General features: G+C 48.9%; 1 protein-coding gene across 1 annotated transcript in view; it reads left to right on the forward strand.

The window, feature by feature from the left end:
• The window catches only part of HYDIN (HYDIN axonemal central pair apparatus protein), a 454,160-nt gene that overhangs the window by 41,240 nt on the left and 389,408 nt on the right, over window positions 1-23,512 (forward strand). The window contains exons 2-4 of the mRNA XM_084644216.1: window positions 5,117-5,259; window positions 6,700-6,825; window positions 11,616-11,735. Coding sequence (XP_084500342.1) covers window positions 5,140-5,259; window positions 6,700-6,825; window positions 11,616-11,735 — 366 coding nt within the window. The 5' untranslated portion in view covers window positions 5,117-5,139. The remainder of the gene's footprint in view (window positions 1-5,116; window positions 5,260-6,699; window positions 6,826-11,615; window positions 11,736-23,512) is intronic.

Consider the following 23,512-nt stretch of genomic DNA (forward strand, 5'->3'; position numbering starts at 1 on the left):
TTTTGGCATTTCGAAAACTGGAACGGAGTTCTGATAGCACGGATTCCTCTCCCCATACAGCGATCAGATCCCGTACCTCCCGTTCGGTCCATGCTGGAGCTCTTTTGCGATTCTGGGACTCCATCATGGATGATGATCATCCATCATCATCCATGAGCATCATCCATACTGATGAGCTCTGCATGGTCACCTCTGCTGATGAACTCTGGCCAGCATGGCAAGCTGCGGGTGACCATGCAAACAGGAAATCGAAATTCAAAAGTTCGCGGGCCTTTTCCTGTCTACCTGGTCAGTGCATCTAAGTTGAGAGTGCTGTCCAGAGCGTGCTGTTCAGAGCACTCTGGGATAGCTCCCGGAGGCCAATACCGTCTAATTGCGTCCACAGTACCCCAAATTAGACCCAGCAAGGCCAATTTAAGCGCTAATCCACTTGTCAGAGGTGGATTAAGGAAATCGATTTTAAGAGCCCTTTAAGTTGAAAAAAAGGGCTTCATCGTGTGGACGGGTGCAGGTTTACATCGATTTAACGTTGCTAAATTCGACCTAAACTCCTATTGTAGACCAGGGCTAAGTGCACTTGTGTCTGTGTATACCCTGTATCTGGAGCTCTGCATTTCAGTATGGGCCAGCCTGATTCTGAATACACCAGTGTGAATCTATTGTAACTCCAGGAGCAACCACTAACAGGAAAGAAAGAGGACTAGTGGGCTGCTTTATACTGGGTCTATACGGGCAAAACTGAAAGCCAAGTCTAACCCTGCAGTTGAAATCAATTGAAGTCAATGGGAGCTTTCAGTGTGAAGCTAGGATTTCACCCTATGTGTCTAACAATCAGTGGAAAATCAAGTAGAGGCAAACCCATTCCCTAACACCAAATGCAGGTAGCTTGGCTGGGCATTGAGACTCTCCAGAGAGGAGAAAGGGAACAGAGCTGCTTTGCAGAGCACTTGGTGGCTAGAGCAGCTTCCAAGGCAGTAGGTATAGCTCCTCCCAAGGGGGCGGAGGGCTCGGTGGCCCAGTATATAATTGATTGGAAACACTGTGGTAGCACGAAAGCTCTCCCATTCCCATCACTATGGTAGCTCCACCATAGACAATCTAGGAAGTTTTTGGAAAGCGTAGGGGACAATTTCCTCGTGCAAGTGCTAGAGGAGCCAACTAGGGGGGGAGCTTTTCTTGACCTGCTGCTCACAAACCGGGAAGAATTAGTGGGGGAAGCAAAAGTGGATGGGAATCTGGGAGGCAGTGACCATGAGTTGGTTGAGTTCAGGATCCTGACACAGGGAAGAAAGGTAAGCAGCAGGATACGGACCCTGGACTTCAGGAAAGCAGACTTCGACTCCCTCAGGGAACGGATGGGTAGGATCCCCTAGGGGACTAACATGAAGGGGAAAGGAGTCCAGGAGAGCTGGCTGTATTTCAAGGAATCCCTGTTGAGGTTACAGGGACAAAGCATCCCGATGAGTCAAAAGAATAGTAAATATGGCAGGCAACCAGCTTGGCTTAACGGTGAAATCCTAGCGGATCTAAAACATAAAAAAGAAGCTTACAAGAAGTGGAAGATTGGACATATGACCAGGGAAGAGTATAAAAATATTGCTCGGGCATGTAGGAATGAAATCAGGAGGGCCAAATTGCACCTGGAGCTGCAGCTAGCAAGAGATGTCAAGAGTAACAAGAAGGGTTTCTTCAGGTATATTGGCAACAAGAAGAAAGCCAAGGAAAGTGTGGGCCCCTTACTGAATGAGGGAGGTAACCTAGTGACAGAGGATGTGGAAAAAGCTAATGTACTCAATGCTTTTTTTGCCTCTGTCTTCACTAACAAGGTCAGCTCCCAGACAGCTGCGCTGGGCATCACAACATGGTGAGTAGATGGCCAGCCCTCTGTGGAGAAAGAGGTGGTTAGGGACTATTTAGAAAAGCTGGACGTGCACAAGTCCATGGGGCCGGACAAGTTGCATCCGAGAGTGCTAAAGGAATTGGCGGCTGTGATTGCAGAGCCATTGGCCATTATCTTTGAAAACTCGTGGCGAACGGGGGAAGTCCCAGATGACTGGAAAAAGGCTAATGTAGTGCCAATCTTTAAAAAAGGGAAGAAGGAGGATCCTGGGAACTACAGGCCAGTCAGCCTCACCTCAGTTCCTGGAAAAATCATGGAGCAGGTCCTCAAAGAATCAATCCTGAAGCACTTACATGAGAGGAAAGTGATCAGGAACAGTCAGCAAGGATTCACCAAGGGAAGGTCATGCCTGACTAATCTAATCGCCTTCTATGATGAGATTACTGGTTCTGTGGATGAAGGGAAAGCAGTGGATGTATTGTTTCTTGACTTTAGCAAAGCTTTTGACACGGTCTCCCACAGTATTCTTGTCAGCAAGTTAAAGAAGTATGGGCTGGATGAATGCACTATAAGGTGGGTAGAAAGCTGGCTAGATTGTCGGGCTCAACGGGTAGTGATCAATGGCTCCATGTCTAGTTGGCAGCCGGTGTCAAGTGGAGTGCCCCAGGGGTCGGTCCTGGGGCCGGTTTTGTTCAATATCTTCATAAATGATCTGGAGGATGGTGTGGATTGCACTCTCAGCAAATTTGCGGATGATACTAAAGTGGGAGGAGTGGTAGATACGCTGGAGGGCAGGGATAGGATACAGAGGGACCTAGACAAATTGGAGGATTGGGCCAAAAGAAATCTGATGAGGTTCAATAAGGATAAGTGCAGGGTCCTGCACTTAGGACGGAAGAACCCAATGCACAGCTACAGACTAGGGACCGAATGACTAGGCATCAGTTCTGCGGAAAAGGACCTAGGGGTGACAGTGGACGAGAAACTGGATATGAGTCAGCAGTGTGCCCTTGTTGCCAAGAAGGCCAATGGCATTTTGGGATGTATAAGCAGGGGCATAGCGAGCAGATGGGGGCTGGGAGGGACTGGTGCAGAGCTGCTACCGTCTAGCTCATTAAGCTGCCATTATGGTTGCCTTGCCTTTGCCTTGCACCTTGTCACTTAACACCTGTGCCAAATGAATATAAAACACTCCCACCAGTGTGGACGGGAAGTTCTGACTTGATAGCAGTTAACTGGGGCCATAAGGAGCAAGACAACGGAGACCTGGGCTCAAAGGAAGAATGGCAGGGGCCGCTTTATCTTTGTATCCTTCTGTTGGTTGCTTTTCCTGCTGCACTCCCCTTTCATCCTCATGGCATGTAAGTGACTCTTGTTTTACACACCAGCTGAATGACAAATTGGTATAAAATACACCACTGACTCTCAGTGTGTAACTTACCTCCTCATTTATGCCACTGCAGCATTTGTCTCTAGGAGATCTGAGAAGGTGCTGACACTAAATCTCCTGATTTATGAGACTAACATAACTGGTCATTTACTGATGAGTAAGGGAAGAGAAACTGGCCTAATGACTCGCTGGAGAGGACCAGTGAGTGTTTGGTTTTGTTATTACCAAACTCTTTGATTGTTTCCCTGCCCTCCACCTTTTGCATGCTGCTTGTCTTCTTAGATCGTGATCTTGTTGTGGTAGGTACTATGTTTGCTCTGCTTGAATGGAGTCTTACCCGGTGGTTGGTGCTCTTAATGTTACTGTGGTAATAAGGTCCCAGACCTAATGGTCTGCCCAAGACTCAAGAGGCTGAGTGCAGTTCCTTGGATCTGGTGGAGAGCATTGTACAGTGTTAAGGTATCAGGGATCTCCTTCAATCAGCTGGATGTTTGGGACAGAATAATGTAAAATGATTGGACTGGTTCCAAGGTTCTGTAACAATTGAACGCTTGTTTGAAAGGAGTCAAAGGGGACTGTGCTTCCACATCCAGCTCAGACCTTCTCTCCCTTCACCCTCCTCTCAATTAAAACCATAAACAACTCCCTGAAATGGTAAAAAATAGAGTATTTGTTCTAGGCCCTACCTCCTCAGAAGCCAGGTGAGAGGAACATGAGTGTTTTAAAAGGCATTAACGTGTCAAGGAAATGATGTGAGGTTTTCCTCCAGATGTGGCAGAGCAGACCCATTCACTGATGGGGGGAGCTGGGTGCATGCCAGCTCCCACTGTATTTTTTTTTAAAATGTATTATTTAGGTGAACTCAAATAGCTTTTCCTTATTCTCCCCTCCTCCTGAGGATCTCACTGATACCATTGGGCAGTTTGGCTCTGAGCGTGTTTCCTCTGGTTTCACTGCTCTCTGTCCATGATTTGTAAGTGGGTCATTATTCAGGAGAAGAATATCCATCCAGAAGATCTGCTGCCATCGTATCCCATCTGCCCTGGATTGCTACTGCCCAAATCCCCTGTCCCTGCGAGCAAAATGGCTGGGCCTGCGTGGGGCAAGGGTTGGCAGTAGCGTCAGTGTGTTTGTGTCTCCCGCATGCTCTGCTCCACAGAGGCTGTATCTGAGATAGTATTGAAGGGGTTTCCTGGTGCAGGATGAGGGTTTGGTCAATGAATCCATGGCTCTCTAGATTCACTGGCTGCCAATAATGAGGCTCACTGTGGAGGTTGCTGCCACCCTTTTGTGTCTTAATTGGTGCTCATGGCTTGGGATTACACTCAGTCCCACCCGAGCGCTGCAGTCCTTACTCGATCAAAACTCCCAAAGAAAATACACCAGGGATTATAGAAATACTCCACTTCCACAAGCCCCTCATTCTGATTCCCCTAAAGATGCACAAACCCACATTAGTGACTGGGCAGACAGTATTTATGGTAAAGAAGGGAGTGAGATTTGGGAGGCCGTGTGCATGACATGTTTTATGCTGGTGTAACTCCATTGACTTCAGGGGGGTTATTCTGTCGTGTTCCAGTGTGAGAGGATAATCTAGCAGTAGAGGTTTAAAAATTAAAACCCTGTAAATTAGAACTCTCCCATGGGTCTCCCAGGGTATCTCAGGTTTCAGTTTCTGCAGCCTTGTGTCATCATTTGCTGTTGAGCGAAGTGAGTGTAAAATGCCCAGTCAGTGCCTGAGTCAGTGGAGTTCTACACTCTGTCCCATGCAGTAGGTACCTAAGATACAGGGCAGTGAAAATTGGGCCCAGTACCTGTTGTTGCTGAGGATTTTTAATTCCAAGGGGTTTTTTGGCTTTTAAAAATTGCACTATTGCTTATTCCAGATGAGCTAAGAAATTATGTGAGGATGCCATCCAGCAAGGTTCATCAATCCTTGGGGCCCTCCAAGATGCCTGAAGGATTCCAGAGCAAAGTTGTGGCCCCTCGTAATCCTAAACTTGTCAGAGAAGAAGAAAAGGCTGTTACTGTAAGTACTTAACACATGGCTAGAACATCTGATCAACATCAGGGGTGGGGAGGGACCCCACAGTGCCAGTTTCCCTGCCCCCCTTTCCCACAAAGAGGTAATCCCACATTTTGTTTTGTCTTCTGACTTCAGGAAGCCCCTCCTATGGGATCCAGGATCAATGGATGAGGAAGGGGTGGGCAAGAGGAAAGGAGTGGGAGGATACTCATCATCCCTTACCACAGACCTTGCAGTAAAGGAGAACCCCAGCAAAACAGCCGTCTCCTCAGAGTTTAAACTGGAAGCAGGTCCTTAACTAGTGGAGTGATGCTGGTGGTTGGTGCAGTAGGAACTTGCTATGCAAGCCATATCTTATGAGACTATTCCTGTTAGGCTCAACTCATCCCACCCTACTGTAAGATCTAGCAGCCTTGGGGAATTTGCCTGGCGTAGGGGCTTCTCCAGATGGCATTGAGACACCATAATGGCCCTACACCTACCCCTGCACTAGCCCTTGGGGAATGTCAAGGATGATCTGGGAGAGAAGGAAGCCTGGCCTGTGTGCCACTGAACTCCAGCTATTCCTGGCTGATGCAGTAGCCCCTACGTGCCTTTGGCAGCTGGTCATAAGTTTGGGTCGTCTTCAGGCTGCTGTAACCTGAGCCTGGGGTTGAACTCATCCAGAATAGGTGAACACAGAAATGATATCATGCCAGCTTTGTCCCCTCATGAACTCTGTGTCAACCTCAGTTCCAATGCAGGGATCCACTGAGCCACTGACTTCATGTCACGTGAAGTGAGGACTAATATGATAAAGGGCTTGTAGGGTCAGGGGTCAAACCCCGCCCCTTTTATCCACACATTTAGTGAATGGGGTTTACTGTTTGAGAAGGTAAGCAGGATTCAGCCCAATGCTAGATCAGACCATGGAAACAGCTCTTTAGAGTGCCATCAAAAAGGCTATAAGGACAAAGCAAGATCAGACAACTACTGATTAAAATTTGATGATCTAAACTTGGGCCATTCCTCTTTCCTTGAATCTTGTCGCTCCATTTCTTTTATGCTTTGCCTTGACAATTCCCTCAGAGAAGTTGTCCCTACATGGGTCTTTGCATGAGCATTGTGTAATAGTGTAGCCATGGGATTTTACTAACTTTTTTCCTTTTAAGTCACTTGCTTCAGTCAGGAGTTAAAGGAACTCCCCGCCCAAAGAATCAAATTCCTCAGCTAGATGTCATTTCAAATCATGGCTGACAGAGAGACAAATAGGATGGAATCTCTTGGGTACTGCATGTATATTCCGCTCTGTATAATTAATTTACCAGTTTTAAATATTTCAGCAGGGAACTTAGTGGCATTCCAGGACTACCCTAACGGCTGAGAACACAAATTATTTATCAGCGGCACTGTAACAAGAAAAACCATTTATATAGCTCTGGTTCCTGTTGTTTTGAATTGCAGCTGACTCCATCTGCCTTCCTGAAGGAGATGTCTCTTACTACGGAGCAGAAGCTGGCTAGTACTCATGAGATGCGGCCACCTCAGATTATTGAGCTTTTAGACATGAGTGAAACCTCCCATCAAAAGGTAGCACTTCTCTGCCCTTCCCTCCAGCTCCCTTTTTCTTTCTATTTTATGTGATGTTTACAGAGACACAGTACATAGGATTCAACTTGTTTAAATCCTGCACACAGTGGGCCTGACTGTCCTCTCAAACCACTTATTTCAATGGAACTACTCCTAGTTTACACTTGTGTAAGTCAGAGGGGATTCAGGCTCCATGTCTTTTGCAGACAAAGGGCCAGATTCTGATCTCACTTCCACCAGTATGAATGCAGAGGATCTCAGTTTAAATGAATGGAGTTTGTCTGGATTTTAATTTCTTCTTTTTTGAGTGATGATCTCTATATGTGTTTCAATTGTGGGTGCACATGTGTGCCATGCGCCAGAGCTGGCAGGTTTTCATAGCAGTGACTGCTGACTGGCACATGTGTCTTGGCACATGACTGCTGACTGGCACATGACTGGCACATGTGTCATGCGTTTCCATAGGCCATGTGGGTCAAGGCCTCTCCAGTTCCCTCTTACTGCTGCGTGGCTGGGGTCAGAACCCCTGATCCTGTTCACACTAAGAGAGCTTTTAGTGTTCCTGTTTATAGTTCCTCTTTGTTGTTTTTTGCAGTGTAGATTGTTTTAAATAGGCGTGATAGTTTTCCCAGGTCTGGACCCCCAACCCTGGGGTCTCTGTCCTGTAATCTGGGGTTCAATGACTGTTTATCTGCCCTTGCTAGTTCTCCAGCACAAGGACCAGCACTGTCTGTACTGCTTCAGGGAAGCCCATTTTGCTGCTTGCTGTGCTATCTGTAAGGCTTTCCCACTGTGGACCTGGGAGGTGCGACAACTTCACTTTAGAAAGCACCTCATGGAGGGGACCAGGGGGCCACATGCCCATTTGGACCCAGGACCATTGGAACCAGCGGTGCAGTGTCCGTCATCAGTGGTGAGTGCACTTCCCAGCACTTCCCATGCTTTGGACCATGCCCTACCCACCTTTGCCACTGCTCTCCAGCCCATCACTCACCTGCCCGGTTCCCACTGTGGAGACAAGCTGGTCCTGCTCCAGTTGGAGAGGATGATACCCATGCTACACCATGGTCTATCCACACTGCTGGCTCCCCTGCTGCCGAAGGCATCTTTGGATTCCGAGAGCTTTTCTGAAGCAGAGCCAACATTTTCTCCGATATCCAGACACAGCTCTGACTCTTGCTCCCAACTGCCTCCACTACTCCTCTGCAGTGTTATAGTTTCACATTGCCAACTATCAGGTTCTGCTGGTGAAATACGACCTTAACACCTATGCTTGGAGAGTTCAAGGACAAGCTACCCCAAGACCAGCAGCAGCGATTGCAGGCGCTGGTGGATGAAGGGCACCTTTGTAGACGAAGTCAGCCTCCAAGCAGTGGTCAATGCAGCTGACACATCCTTGTGCTGGCTTGCCAAAGGGGTCCTCATGCACCACAAGTCCTGGGTGCAGTCCTCTAGTTTCCCTCAAGAGGTACAAACGACCATAGGGACCTCCCCTTTGATGAGGACAAGTTGTTCTATGCTAAGACTGATGAGCATCATCACTCGCTAAAGGACTCGAGGGCTACGCTGTGCTCCCTGGGGATCTATACTCCAGCCCCGCGGCGCGAACAGCAGCTCCAAAAATTCCGCCCCTGACCGTATGCACCCTATCCCCACTGTACTAGCAGTGGCCCCAGGAACCCCGACGCCAGCACCTCCAGTCCCAGCATCAGTGACCCATGACCTCAGCCACGGCCATTTCCTCGACTCTTACCCACTGGCAACCCAAGGCATACTTCTGATAGGTCGGTTGAGAGCTGCGAACCCTTCCCCTTGCTACCTGTGGCCCCACACATCATCTTTGGGGGCCATCTTGCCCTATTCACCCACAATTGGGACAAGATCACCATGGACTGTGAGGTCCTGGAGATAATCCACTATGGACACTCCACAGAATTTCTTTTGTTTCCCTCACCCCCCAGACACCTCCAGGGGACCCTACCAATCAATGCCTTCTCCAACAAGTGGCCGAAGCTCTTCTCGCAAAGGGTGCCATAGAGACCAAAGGCTTCTACTCCTCTTACTTCCTCATCCCCAAGAAGGGTGGAGGTGCTGCCCCATTCTAGACCTGTGCATACTAAATAGCTTTATCCGAAAGTCCGAATTATGTATGCTGATGCTGGCTTCTATTATCCCCTTCCTCTCCCGCCCCGGGGCCTGGTTTGCAGCCCTTGACATGAAGGATTGTATTCAGGTTACAGGGAACCAGATGAACTAATTCGGATGGGGCCAGGCACTATTTGTGTCACCAGGCGTCAGGCCAAGATGAGGACACTGGGAATCAGGCAGGTCACAGTACATAGGGCTGGGCGAGCGTTCCAGGCAGCAGCCAGGTAGAGCCCAGTTGTGCAGATAATTTCCTGTGCCTCCCTTTGGGTTTAAATAGGAGCTCTGACCAATCCGAGGTCCCATTGTTTCACCAATCAGGGCCTAGGGGAGGCCTCACTGATATAGCTTCAGGTTTCATGGTCTCTCCGCTAGGTTGTTTAGTACCAAGCTGCTGAGTGAGACAGGGAGGTGAACTTCAGGGTCATGATACCATGGAGGTTGCATAGGGGAATGCCCCTCTGACAGCGTGGAGGCATGCTCAGCAGGATAAACATTTAAATTTGGTTTCTTGCTCAATATTTAATACCTATTCCAAGAGGATACATTACTGAAGTGCTCTACAGAGCAGAAAATCCCCAGCCAAAACCTGTAACAAATTGGTTGAGAACTATCCTAAATAGCACAGGAAACTTGGAACATATCCAAACTCCAGGGGCCAGAAATAGTTGACAGCACACACTGACAATCCTCCCCCACCTGTGGATGAAAACCTGGCCCCACTACAGTCAATGGCAAAACTCCCATCGACTTCAGTGGGCCCAGGATTTCATCATGCAGGCCTTCTCAGTCTGGACCAGTGGTTTTCAACCTGTAGTCTATGGGTCTGCAGACCATGTCAGAGATTTCCACAGTGGTCTACACCTCTGTTATAAATATAAAGGGAAGGGTAACCACCTTTTTGTATACAGTGCTATAAAATCCCTTCTGGCCAGAGGCAAAACCCTTTCACCTGTAAAGGGTTAAGAAGCTAAGGTAACCTAGCTGGCACCTGACCCAAAATGACCAATGAAAGGACAATGTCAAGGTTTCTTCCCCACTCTGAATTTTAGGGTACGGATGTGGGGACCTGCATGAAAGACCCCCTAAGCTTATTCTTACCAGCTTAGGTTAAAAACTTTCCCAGGGTACAAACTTTGCCTTGTCCTTGAACCGTATGCTGCCACCACCAAGCGTGTTAAACAAAGAACAGGGAAAGAGCCCACTTGGAGACGTCTTCCCCCAAAATATCCCCCCAAACCCTACACCCCCTTTCCTGGGGAGGGCTTGATAAGAATCCTTACCAATTTGTACAGGTGAACACAGACCCAAACCCTTGGATCTTAAGAACAATGAAAAATTAATTAGGTTCTTAAAAGAAGAATTTTAATTAAAGAAAAGGTAAAAGAATTACCTTTGTAAAATTAGGATGGTAAATACCTTACAGGGTATTCCAGAAGGAATTTTATAGCACTGTATACAAAAAGATGGCTACTCTTCCCTTTATATTTATTACAACCTCCATTTGAAATTTTTTAGGAGTCTACAAATGAAAAAAGGTTTAAAATCACTGGTCTAGACTCAAGGAGTACTTGTGGCACCTTAGAGACTAACCAATTTATTTGAGCATGAGCTTTCGTGAGCTACAGCTCACTTCATCGGATGCATGAAAGCTCATGCTCAAATAAATTGGTTAGTCTCTAAGGTGCCACAAGTACTCCTTTTCTTTTTGCGAATACAGACTAACACGGCTGTTACTCTGAAAACTGGTCTAGACTCAGATGTCCCTCGAGGGTCTTGGCGCAGGATGCCTCCTTATTAGACTGTGGAGATGGTACCTGCCTGTCGGTGCAAGGGCAAGCACAGTCAAATTAAAATATTTAGGGCTAACCTAAGAATCTCCACTGAATATGTGCTGCTTTGCCCCACAACCCCCTGCTCTGTGTGTCAGTGCACATTCCTCGGCATGCTCAAGGAACAGCGTGAAATAACACAGGTTTGAAAGGACAAAGTTGAGTATTCCTCGCTCTGGTTTAAAACTCACTAGAAAAGATTATGTAACCAAAGTTCTGTCCTCATTCAAATCCTCCAGGGACACCAAGGTAATGTGAAATCATATAGCCTTGTCTTCTGTCATCTTTTGCTGAACTCTGAACAGCTGCTGCATTGCTTCTCTTGGTTGCCTTCCTTACTGACACTAAAACTCTCTGCTCTCTAGTCTCCTGGGCCAGATCTTCAAAGGTATTTAAGCACCTTACTCCCATAGGATCCTCCCAGATCCTCAAAGGCATTTAGGCACCTAACTTCCATGGGATCCTCAAAGGCATTTAGGAGCTTAATTCCCATGCCTTACTCCTATGCCAGTTAGGCATTTAAATATCTGAGGATATGGACCCTGATGTCTTTACCTCAGGGTGAGTGCAGGCTATAAAGTTAATGGGCAACAATCATCCCTACAGTATCTCCACTGGGGTCCTGATGTAAATTCATTGATCTCAGTTACTCCATGGTTCTTTTGGGGAGTGTTCACTGCAAACCTTATATAATTGCTCATAGAGATGGTCTAGATTGCATCCTGTTAAAGAGCAATGCAGAATTTGCATTCATGACCCCATTCCTCCAAGCATTTCTGTGTCCACTTACTGAGTGTCTCTTTACATCTTTAGTTCTCTTCAGTTGACCTGGAGCAGAGCTTGTTTCAGCCCTTCCCATCAGAGGTGGTATTTCAGAACTATGCCCCTTGTGAGATCTATGAAGTCCCGCTGATTCTGAGGAACAATGACAAGGTAAGAGCCATCACTTGGACCTTTACCAGTCCATGGTGTTGTCTAATTTCTATAGGTTTTGTACTGCACTGATCACTGTGTTATTAGCTCAGTGTTGGAGCACGGCCTATAATAAGATGCTTCTGATGGCTATAGTTACAAAGTGACTGTAACCTACCAGCAGAATTTGTGCCCCTAAGTGCCTGATGCTTCAGTGTGTAGGACACACATTTTTCTGCAAGCTAAAATTCTGATTTGTTCATGCAAATGGATTTTGCACCCGTATCCTGGGTACTTAGATGTTTAACTACTGCACTGGCAGGCATAAATGCCAATTGACATTGAAAGGTTTCATGTGAAGGTGTGAGCCTGAAAATCAAACTTTCAGACTGACTAGGTCTAATCTTTCTCATTTGTGTGACCTGCTTTGTGACTGTGTCGCCTAAGGGGGATAATATTTCGATTAGGATCCAAATTAGGTTTACTCTGGGATAAGAGGCCAAGGCTGAGTTAGGGCAAGGTTTGCATTGATGGTGCCAAAATCTGATGAATTGTTCTGAACTGGGGTCCAAATGTCGCTCTGGTGGAAGGACATGCAAGCTCATTGTCTCCATTGGGGGCTGTTCCTCTGACACCAGGATTGGAACAGGCCCTGGGACTGGGAGAGGAGTGTCTTTCTGCTATTTGGATCTAGAACTCAAGCCAAAGGCGCAGATTTGGTGTGGGGATAGACTCAGAACCACCTTTCCTCCTGAAATCCAAAGGGAACACGTTCTTAGGGTTTGGTTTTGGCCTGTCCTTGCTGTAGCTGCCCTGGACAGTGAGAAAGTACCATTTATAGAGTAGTGGTAAGCAGGTCCCTGCTTCCTTGATGAAGGGCCTTATCCTTTGATGTGCCAAGTGCCCATTTTAATGTCTTTTTAAAGCTCACCTCTTCCTTTTCGAGGCTCATTTTGTCCTCCTTTTTGGTTCCCTTTGTTGACATGGGCCTTGACAGGAAGTGCAGGACATTTAGGCTTGCCATGTGATGAACTGAAAGAACAGTTTCCTGCTTGCTGATAACACTCACCCATACACCTCTCATTCCATAGACTCTACTTAGTCTCTGCTTGAACCATGCAGATGGGCCTTGTCTGAACCCAGGGAAGATGGAAGTCTTGGGAGGGGTTCTTGGCTCGCTCCTTTTTGTGTCCCTGCTCATGGAGGGGTCTGTTCCAAAGGAGTTAACCCAATTAGGAACCATTTTTGGCGATGTCCTTCCTTTGGAGAGCTATGTTTCTAAGGTGGTGCCAGAGTGTTTTGGGCTTCAGCCTTGCACATGCTGTGGCCTTCTCTGTCCTGCCATGGCCAGGGAACAATAGCACGAGCCCTTGTGGCCAGAAGGCTCAATTCCTGCCAGTAATTTCCTCTTTGCAGTGTTCCCAGCAGGACTTCTCTGCTACTCACAGCTAGTGTGTAGCATGCCTGACTGATCAGCCGTACTCTGACTACACCCACCACATGTTCCGTGCCTGCCTACTAAGTGATTGTCAAGGTTCCTTCCCCACTCTGAACTCTAGGGTACAGATGTGGGGACCTCCATGAAAACCTCCTAAGCTTACTTTTACCAGCTTAGGTTAAAACTTCCCCAAGGTACAAATTAATTTTACCCTTTGCCCTTGCATTTCCACTGCCACCACCAAACTTTATCTGGGTTTACTGGGAAACGTAGTTTGGACATGTCTTTCCCCCCAGAATCCTCCCAACCCTTGCACCCCACTTCCTGGGGAAGGTTTGGTAAAAATCCTCACCAATTTGCATAGGTGACCACAGACCCAAACCCTTGGATCTGAGAACAATGAAAAAGCATTCAGTTTTCTTACAAGAAGACTTTTAATAGAAGTAAAGGAATCACCTCTGTAAAATCAGGATGGTAGATACCTTACAGGGTAATAAGATTCAAAACATAGAGAATCCCTCTAGGCAAAACCTTAAGTTACAAAAAAGACACACAGACAGGAATAGTCATTCTATTCAGCACAGTTCCTTTCTCAGCCATTTAAAGAAATCATAATCTAACACATACCTAGCTAGATTACTTACTAAGTTCTAAGACTCCATTCCTGTTCTGTCCCCAGCAAAAGCATCACACAGACAGACACAGACCCTTTGTTTTTTCCCCCTCCCGCCAGCTTTTGAAAGTATCTTGTCTCCTCATTGGTCATTTTGGTGAGGTGCCAGCGAGGTTACCTTTAGCTTCTTAACCCTTTACAGGTGAGAGGATTTTTCCTCTGGCCAGGAGGGATTTTAAAGGGGTTTACCCTTCCCTTTATATTTATGACAGTGATGGATTGGCATGAACCAAGAGCATTCTGCCTCTGGTCAAGACCTTTTTTAGCCTTGTTCTTTAGATGCTGTAGCAGTGTGAGACTCACCCCTGTGGCACCTCCTGCTGGTCGTCCAGGGAATTAGTGTTCCAGCCTCCGGAGCGCCCTCTGCAGGCCGGTGTCCTGCTTGCTGCTGGCCCCCATGTCCCTCCCGGACCCCGGTGCCCCTTTTACCCAGGGTGCTTCCCCCTGGCAGTACCTCCACAGATCTGGGTCTCACCTCCCCCAGGGAATCCCCACCCACTATCCCCACCTCACCTCAGTCTGTTGCCACTGCCAGTCATCAACTAGCCCCCGTTCCCTGAGGCCGACTGCAGTGTAAACGCCAGTCGTCACAGGCAAGAGGGGTTTGGACCTGCTGCCTTTGCCTACCCCCTCCAACCCCAGTATCTATTTAGCCTTATTCTAGGCCTGCAGCCTGGGGAGTTTCCAGGCCGGAGCTCCCCAGCTCCTCTAGCCTTCCCCCAGCCCTGCTCCACCTCAGGTACTCTCTCAGCTTCCAGGCAGTCAGGTCCTTTTCCCTCAGCAAGCTAGAGGGAGAGTCCTCTCAGCTCCTGGCTTCACTGGCCTTTATAGGGCCCACTGGGTCCGTTTGGGTCGTGGCCCCAGCTGCGCCTACTCCGCCAATCAGCCCAGCTTTTCCCCTGTCCCAGCCCTCTCCCAGGGCTGTTTTAAGCCCTTCAGGGCAGGAGCGGGTGACCACCCTGCAACAGGAAGGAGGGTCAGTCTGCTCGGGCTGCCCTGCTGGCTGGAGTTCTCTCCCTTCTTGGGCTGCTGCTGCCACTGCTGCGGAGTGAGGGGGGGTATTGCCGGCCCGCCCCCTCCACCCTCCGCCTCCGGAAGGAGAAACTAGAACCCCACCATCGCTACCATCTATGGGTCCTTCCTGCCTGGCTGGCTGATTGCTGCTCACTGCTGCTCCTGTGGGAACTGCTGCTGCCGGTGAGGAGGAGCAAGAAGAGGACTCCCGCAGAGGGACATTGTTGAGAGGGTTCATTTACAAACGGAGTGACTTTTGACATCTCTGCTCTTCGGGGGCGGGGGTGACTTTATTGCTGCTGGGGGGAGCAAGAGGAAGAGGCGTGGAGCCCTCCTCCTTGCCCATCTGCTCCCAACCTACCACCACCCCCAACTACCGCCGCCCCCTCCGTCACCCCACATACCAACCGGACCTGCTCTTCGCCCCTCGACGTGGCTGATTGTTTTCCCCCCCTTCACCACCTGGGACTGTTTGCAGCAGTGAGCGGCAATAGACTGAGCTACACAAGCACATGTGGGCGCACGTGTCTCCTTACCTTGGACCTTCCCTCCCCCCAGCTGCATTTGGCTGGTGGGGTCCCCTCCCTGCTGTGCCCCCCAGTCCCCTGTGCTAGTTTGCCCCCCCCCACAGCCAGCCCCGCCTGCTACTTGTTTTGTTCCCCTAGGGGTTCTGCTTTTGTTAGTTTTGCCTCCTCTGCCCCGGCCCTTCCGTGTTTGCTACCTGCCCCGCCCCAAACTTTGGGTTTTAGTTTGGTTGCCTGCCCCTCCCTTTTATTTGTAGCTTCCATTTGTGATATATTTGATAACTTGTATTTGGTCCGGGACCTCTTGGAGCTGGGGTATAGGGATGCTGTGTCTTTTGCCCTCCTGTCCCTGGACCAGGAGAAGGCGTTTGACAGGGTGGACCACGGGTATCTCCTGGGGACCCTGTGGGCGTTTGGCTTCGGTTCCCAGTTCGTGGGCTTTTTCCAGGTGCTGTACGCTGACGCGGAGTGTCTGGTCAGGCTCAACTGGACCCTGACTGAGCCGGTCAGCTTCGGGTGGGGAGTATGGCAGGGGTGCCCCCCTTCGGGCCAGCTGTATGCTCTGGCGATTGAGCCCTTCCTCTGTCTCCTCTGCCAGAGGTTGATGGGGTTGGTGCTTCGGGACCGGAGCTGCGGCTGGTCCTATCTACATACGCCGACGATGTGCTCCTTGTGGTCCAGGACCCGGACGACCTGGTGCGGGTGGAGGCCTGCCAGGCCGTTTACTCAGTGGCCTCCTCCACCCGGGTCAGCTGGGTCAAGCGCTCTGGCCTGGTGGTTGGGGACGGGTGGCAGGCAAGCTCCCTCCCACCTGCGCTTCAAGCCATCCAGTGGGGCATGGGTCCGCTGCTCTATCTTGGCGTTTATCTATCCGCCACGCATTCTTCTCTGCCAGAGAACTGGCAGGATTTGGACGCCAGGGTGGGTGTGTGACTGCGGAGATGGACAGGACTGTTCTGGTGTCTCTCCCTGTGAGGGAGAGTGCTGGTGCTGAACCAGCTAGTCCTGTCCATGCTCTGGCACCGGCTCAACACCCTGAGCCTGGCCCCGAGGATCCTGGCCAGGCTCCAGAGGATGACTCTGGAGTTCTTGTGGCTGGGGCTGCACTGGTTCTCTGCAGGGGTCCTGAGTCTCCCTTGGAGGAGGGAGGACAAGGCCTGGCCTGCCTGCGCAGCCAGGTCCATGTCTTCTGCCGCCAGGCCCTGCAGAGACTCCTTTATGGTGCAGGTAGTCCGGCGTGGAGCACGTTGGTGCACGCCTTCCTCCGCCACCTCTGAGGGCTCCGATACGACCAGCAGCTCTTTTTTCTCCATCCGAGAGGTCTCCCGCGAGTCCTTTGTGGCCACCGAGGGGGCGGACCTCCTCGCGGAGCCCCTGCTACACAACCTTGATCTACGTATGCAGGTGGCAGAGTCTCCCTCGGTGCATCGGAGGTTGGTCCTGGCAGAAACCACCAGAGTCTGAGACTTCCTGGACTACGACAGGGGGGACTGGGTGGTGCCCTGTGTGCTCGGTCGACACATGGGGCTTTCCACCCTTCTGACCCCTAGGCACGTACTCCAGGAGGTGGAGGCCGCCTTGTCACCTGATTCTCTCGTTTTCCTGCGGCGAGCCCTGTGAGAGGGTGCTCTCCACCCACCCCTCTCCCCTGGCCCTCCAGACATTTTTCTTCGGCCCCTGTTCCACGAGGCCCCCCCCGGCCTCCCCGTTCCCACACTCCGAGCCAGCTGTACACCCTGCAGCCAGTCTGGTTTCGAACCGCACCCAGAAACCATCTGTACATACTTGTACTCCACACACTGCACTTCCTCACCCTCGTGTCCCGCCCCGATGGGACCTTTCCACCTCAAGAGGGTGAGGAGCCCCGGTGGGCCAGCCTTTATTCCACCTTGGACCCACGGACCTTCGGGGACATAGGTTGGTGGCTCCTTCATGGAGCCATGAGCATGGGCATGCACCTGGCGCGGTTCACCCCTATATCCGAGGCCTGCCCCTTTTGCGGCGAGGGAGAACCTGGCACACGCCTATCTTGAATGCACCAAGTTGCAGCCCCTATTCCGGCTCCTCCAGAACCTCTTGTTGAGGTTCTGGCTGCACTTCTCCCCGCACTTGTTCCTCACGAACAAGGTCAGCTCCCAGACTACTGCCCTGGGCAGCACAGCATGGGGAGGAGGTGGCCAGCCCTCTGTGGAGAAAGAAGTGGTTCGGGACTATTTAGAAAAGCTGGACGTGCACAAGTCCATGGGGCCGGACAAGTTGCATCCGAGAGTGCTAAAGGAATTGGCGGCTGTGATTGCAGAGCCATTGGCCATTATCTTTCAACACTCATGGCGATTGGGGGAAGTCCCGGATGACTGGAAAAAGGCTAATGTAGTGCCAATCTTTTAAAAAAGAGAAGGAGGAGGATCCTGGGAACTACAGGCCAGTCAGCCTCACCTCAGTCCCCTGAAAAATCGTGGAGCATGTCCTCAAGGAATCAATTCTGAAGCACTTTGAGGAGAGGAAAGTGATCAGGAACAGTCAGCATGGATTCACCAAGGGAAAGTCATGCCTGACTAATCTAATTGCCTTCTATGATGAGATAACTGGTTCTGTGGATGAAGGGAAAGCAGTGGACGTGTTATTCCTTGACTTTAGCAAAGCTTTTGACACTGTCTCCCACAGTATTCTTGCCAGCAAGTTAAAGACGTATGGGCTGGATGAATGGACTATAAGGTGGATAGAAATATGGCTAGATTGTCGGGCTCAATGGGTAGTGATCAATGGCCCCACGTCTAGTTGGAAGCCGGTATCAAGTGGAGTGCCCCAGGGGTCAGTCCTCGGGCCGATTTTGTTCAATATCTTCATAAATGATCTGGAGGATGGTGTGGATTGCACACTCAGCAAGTTTGCAGATGACACTAAACTGGGAGGAGTGGTAGATATGCTGGAGGGTAGGGATAGGATACAGAGGGACCTAGACAAATTGGAGGATTGGGCCAAAAGAAATCTGATGAGGTTCAACAAGGACAAGTGCAGAGTCCTGCACTTAGGACGGAAGAATCCAATGCACCACTACAGACTAGGGACCGAATGGCTAGGCAGCAGTTCTGCAGAGAAGGACCGAGAGGTGACAGTGGACGAGAAGCTGGATATGAGTCAACAGTGTGCCCTTGTTGCTAAGAAGGCCAATGGCATTTTGGGGTGTATAAGTAGGGGCATTGCCAGCAGATCGAGGGACGTGATCGTTCCCCTGTATTCGACATTGGTGAGGCCTCGTCTGGAGTACTGTGTCCAGTTTTGGGCCCCACACTACAAGAAGGATGTGGAGAAATTGGAAAGAGTCCAGCGGAGAGTAACAAAAATGATGAGGGGACTGGAACACATGAATTATGAGGAGAGGCTGAGGGAACTGGGATTGTTTAGTCTGCGGAAGAGAAGAATGAGGGGGGATTTGATAGCTGCTTTTAACTACCTGAAAGGTGGATCCAAAGAGGATGAATCTAGACTATTCTCAGTGATAGCAGATGACAGGACAAGGAGTAATGGTCTCAAGTTGCAGTGGGGGAGGTTTAGGTTGGATATTAGGAAAAAGTTTTTCACTAGGAGGGTGGTGAAACACTGGAATGTGTTACCTAGGGAAGTGGTGGAATCCCCTTCCTTAGAAGTTTTTAAGGTGAGGCTTGACAAAGCCCTGGCTGGGATGATTTAGTTGGGGATTGGTCCTACTCTGGGCAGGGGTTTGGACAAGATGACCTCCAGAGGTCCCTTCCAACTCTGATATTCTATGATTCTCTTTGCACACCTTATCCGTGGCCCCACAAAGTCACAAGACCTCCTCATCAACCTCCTCCTGGCCCTGGCCAAAGTTTCCATCTATAACAACAGGAGGAGGATGGTGGACAAGGGGGTGCTCTGCAACTGTGGGGCCTATTTTTGCTCCTCCGTAGTTTCACGCATCCGGGCAGAGTTCCACTGGGCAGCATCACTAGCTCCCTTGACAGCTTTGAGGAGCAGTGGGCGCTGTCCGGGGTTCTCTGCTCGGTGTCCCCGTCCGGTATCCTCGTTTTGAACCTATGACCTTCACTCCGACCCATTTTTCATTAGTTGTCCCCCGCATTTACTTGGTCCCTGGGTCCAGTGGTCCCTCCCTCTAGGTTGGGGGAGGGGCCTTTAGAACCTCCCACGTTTTCCAATACGACCCCGCTAAAGATGTCTACATTCTTTTGGGGGTCCCACCAGACCCCCTGGAGTCAGCAGGTCACCATGCTGCTGTGTGAGGACTCCTAGAGTGTCTCAGTTCATCTTCCCCTGGTCTGCAAATGTTCCATGTTGACATGTGTCTTCTATTTTACTCAAGCATGGCCACAGTGGGGCCCAGCCCTGGTGTCCTCATCCCTGCTTGTTAAAATCAGGATTGTTCACTTGGATTGTGTCTCAAAACAGGGTGATTTCCTTCACACTTATTCCCTCTCTGTAATTAATATGATCTCCTCACATTGATGTAATCCATTTACCAGCCTCTGTCTCTGCATCATTACTCACCTGGGGATGGATGAATCAGCCTCAGCTCAGATAGGCTCTCCCTCCCCTTTGAAGTTGTCATAAATATAAAGGGAAGGGTAAACCCCTTTAAAATACCTCCTGGCCAGAGGAAAAATCCTCTCACCTGTAAAGGGTTAAGAAGCTAAAGGTAACCTCGCTGGCACCTGACCAAAATGACCAATGAGGAGACAAGATACTTTCAAAAGCTGGGAGGAGGGAGAGAAACAAAGGGTCTGTGTCTGTCAGTATGCTGCTTTTGCTGGGGATAGAACAGGAAAGGAGTCTTAGAACTTTTAGTAAGTAATCAGCTAGGTATGCGTTAGATTATGATTTCTTTAAATGGCTGAGAAAAGAATTGTGCTGAATAGAATGACTATTTCTGTCTGTGTGTCTTTTTTGTAACTTAAGGTTTTGCCTAGAGGGATTCTCTATGTTTGAATCTAATTACCCTGTAAGGTATCTACCATCCTGATTTTACAGGGGTGATTCCTTTACTTCTATTTACTTCTATTTCTATTAAAAGTCTTCTTGTAAGAAAACTGAATGCTTTTTCATTGTTCTCAGATCCAAGGATTTGGGTCTGTGGTCACCTATGCAAATTGGTGAGGATTTTTACCAAACCTTCCCCAGGAAGTGGGGTGCAAGGGTTGGGAGGATTCTGGGGGGAAAGACGTGTCCAAACTACGTTTCCCAGTAAACCCAGTTAGAGTTTGGTGGTGGCAGTGGATATTCCAAGGACAAAGGATAAAATTAATTTGTACCTTGGGGAAGTTTTAACCTAAGCTGGTAAAAGGAAGCTTAGGAGGTTTTCATGGAGGTCCCCACATCTGTACCCTAGAGTTCAGAGTGGGGGAGGAACCTTGACAGAAGTGTTCCCGATTTGTATGGGGCCAAATCACTGCACCACCTGTGCACCTCACTCAATGACTCTGAAGTCAGCTGACGCTACTAGATGATGTGGAGCTGCTGGGGGTGGGGAATCAGGCAGAGGAGCTTCCTTCCCCTGCCCATAACAGCACTGTCTCAGTCCCGACTCTGTCTGTCAGTCTGTGATGTGGCAGAGGTCCGTGCCACCCTTGGGCTGCTGCTCTTGCATGGGGAAAGGAGAGTTCCAGGTATTGTGTTACAGGAAAGGCTGGGTTGATGGGAGTTGCTGGAGGAGACTTCTCTGTACCCTGTGATTACCTTCAGGGAGATCTTCCTCCCAGTGGCCTCTTCTCCTCTCCCCCCTGACAATCCTGTTTCAGGTTGGTGGGAGTTGTGGGAGGAGACTTCTCCGTACCCTGTGATTACCTTCAGGGAGATCTTCCTCCCACTGGCCTCTTCCCCTCTCCCCCCTGACAATCCTGTTTCAGAGCTGTGAGCCATCTTGAGCCATGTGGCCTGTTCATGCCCCCTGTCTGTCACTCACCTGGGGAGGAATGTGTCTGCTTCCCTCTGGGCCAACCAACAGCATGGCACTGCATACCTGAAGTCTTTCCCCTCCACCCGATTGCCAGTAGAAATAGGGCTGGGCTTAGCCAGACATGCTTGTGGCTGCAAAGCCTCCCCATTGCATGTGGTTGCTATGCACTCTACTCCCCAGACTCTCTCTGGGCCCGGAACTGACCCACAGGTTTTAATGTTAATCTCTTTTGAGAAGTGAGTTAGTAACATATGTATCCTCTGCATTGAACTGACATGTCTTATAAATCACTAAGAGCAAGTACAGGGACTGATTTCCTTCTTACATACACTGGAGTAAAATTAACTCAATGGTGTTAGTGTCCAGAAATGTTCATTTAAATCAGAAATGGGAACAGACTGACTTACTGGCAGCAGTAGAATGCCTTTTAATTGCATGCTTATGAACGAATTTCAGAAGCCCTTTCAGTGCCATGCCTTTTCTGAGAGGAGTAGCTCTGTTTTACCTTTAGAGGGCTCACGATCGCCAGCACCTCAGCTCTTTCCACAGTGTCTGCCGCCTTTGCTTGAAATAACTTTGTGATCATTTTGAGATTTCCCTGAGAGGAGTGGGAGCGGGGAGGCAGTTGAAAGATCTCAGCAATTTTGAACCATTGATTTATAATCAGGACTGAAAATGGAGAAAACGAGGACTTGAAATTTCAGCAGAGAATAAGCTTGCTTGAAGGAGGTGTGTGCCGGAAAGAATCCCATGGGAAAAGATAGTGAGAAGGAGCAAGAAAGGGATCTGAATAAGAAAGTGTTCCAGGAGAAACTATTGTACGCCCCAGGGTTTTGTTTGACATCTGAACAACAAGAAGAAAGTGTGAAAAGTAATCAGAGATCTGGTCCTGCAAGGAAAAGGCATATTAGATATAAAACTTCAGGTGCAAAGAGGATGGAAAAGTGTATAGGAGAGAGTGGAAAGAAAGAAATCCTTCTCTGGTTCTAATGGTACAAGATGATAAATCAGAGGATGAAATGAAGCCTGCCTGAGAGTAATGGCTAATGAGAAGCTCTGCTGTTATGGAGGTAGTAGGAGGCTAAAGGGAACTAGTGTTAGAGAGTGTCCCAGGAGAGGAGAAAGATGCTGTGAGGACCTTAGGGCTACATTCATTTGGTAGTGGAGGAATATTGGCAATATGGCTGAGCCATGACACATGTATTCCCAAAACAAAAGGGAAGGAGCTTCCTCGTGAGATTTTGTATGCTCTACAGTATAATCCCAATTTTAACTTGGGTTGACCCTGCCTGTGTACACTTCTCCAACAAACCCTGCCTCACTTCCCCTCCTTGACCACTTCTCTGCTGCATTCCCTTACACTTGCCCTTTGGAGGACAGGCGTACCATTGCCACAGCACTGCTTCCGAGTGATGTAGATGTGGCAGCAAATGATGTTCATCTTTGCCAAATACCAGCCAGCAGACAAAGCGTTAACTCTTCTTTTTAAGTGGAAAAGAACTTCTGCATAAATATTTCTGCAGCTCCCAGCAAAATGAATAAACGTGTACAGTTGCAACTGGGGAGGTGTACGTTATGGGAGGGAGGGAGTGACTGTGTGAATGAGACAGTGTGGAATTGTTGCTGTTCCAAAACAAATGTGTTTTGGAAGCTAGTGAGACCTCAGTCACTGGACAGCACTTGTGTAATAGGGACCCTGAGACATACTGTAGCATTAACAGTCTTGAAGATTCCACACTCATCTCTGCTGAATTTTAATACCACAGGGATGTTGTTAATAAACCCCCAAAGGATCCCCTTACGTTTTAATTTGACTGTTTTTGTAAATAGTTTTCATTGTATAAAAGTAACAAGACACTTCAGCAGTTAGTTTAGAATGTTTTATCTCTAGTTTTCAGATCTCTGAATTGACAGCTGCAGACAATGCACTTGTGATTATAACTCTGTGCTCTGCTTTGTGAAAATCAAGTTAAAGGCATAGAGTATTCCGAATGTGGCCACTCTAATCTTTTAAATACAGAGGTGGAATGATTTAGTCCATCTTTATTGCTGCTATTTATACATAGTAAAATTGCTTTCTTTTTCTCTGGCTCTTTCTAAGCAGTGCTTAGAGAGATTTTCATTGTTTGTTCTGCAGAAAATGCTTATGTACATTCATTTTATTAGAGAATAGATTACACAGGACTTTTGTACACAATTTAAAGTTAGCCTTTGGAACTC

The sequence above is a fragment of the Lepidochelys olivacea genome (genome assembly GCF_965140295.1).
Source record: "Lepidochelys olivacea isolate rLepOli2 genome assembly, chromosome: 12".
Lineage (NCBI taxonomy): Eukaryota > Metazoa > Chordata > Testudines > Cheloniidae > Lepidochelys > Lepidochelys olivacea.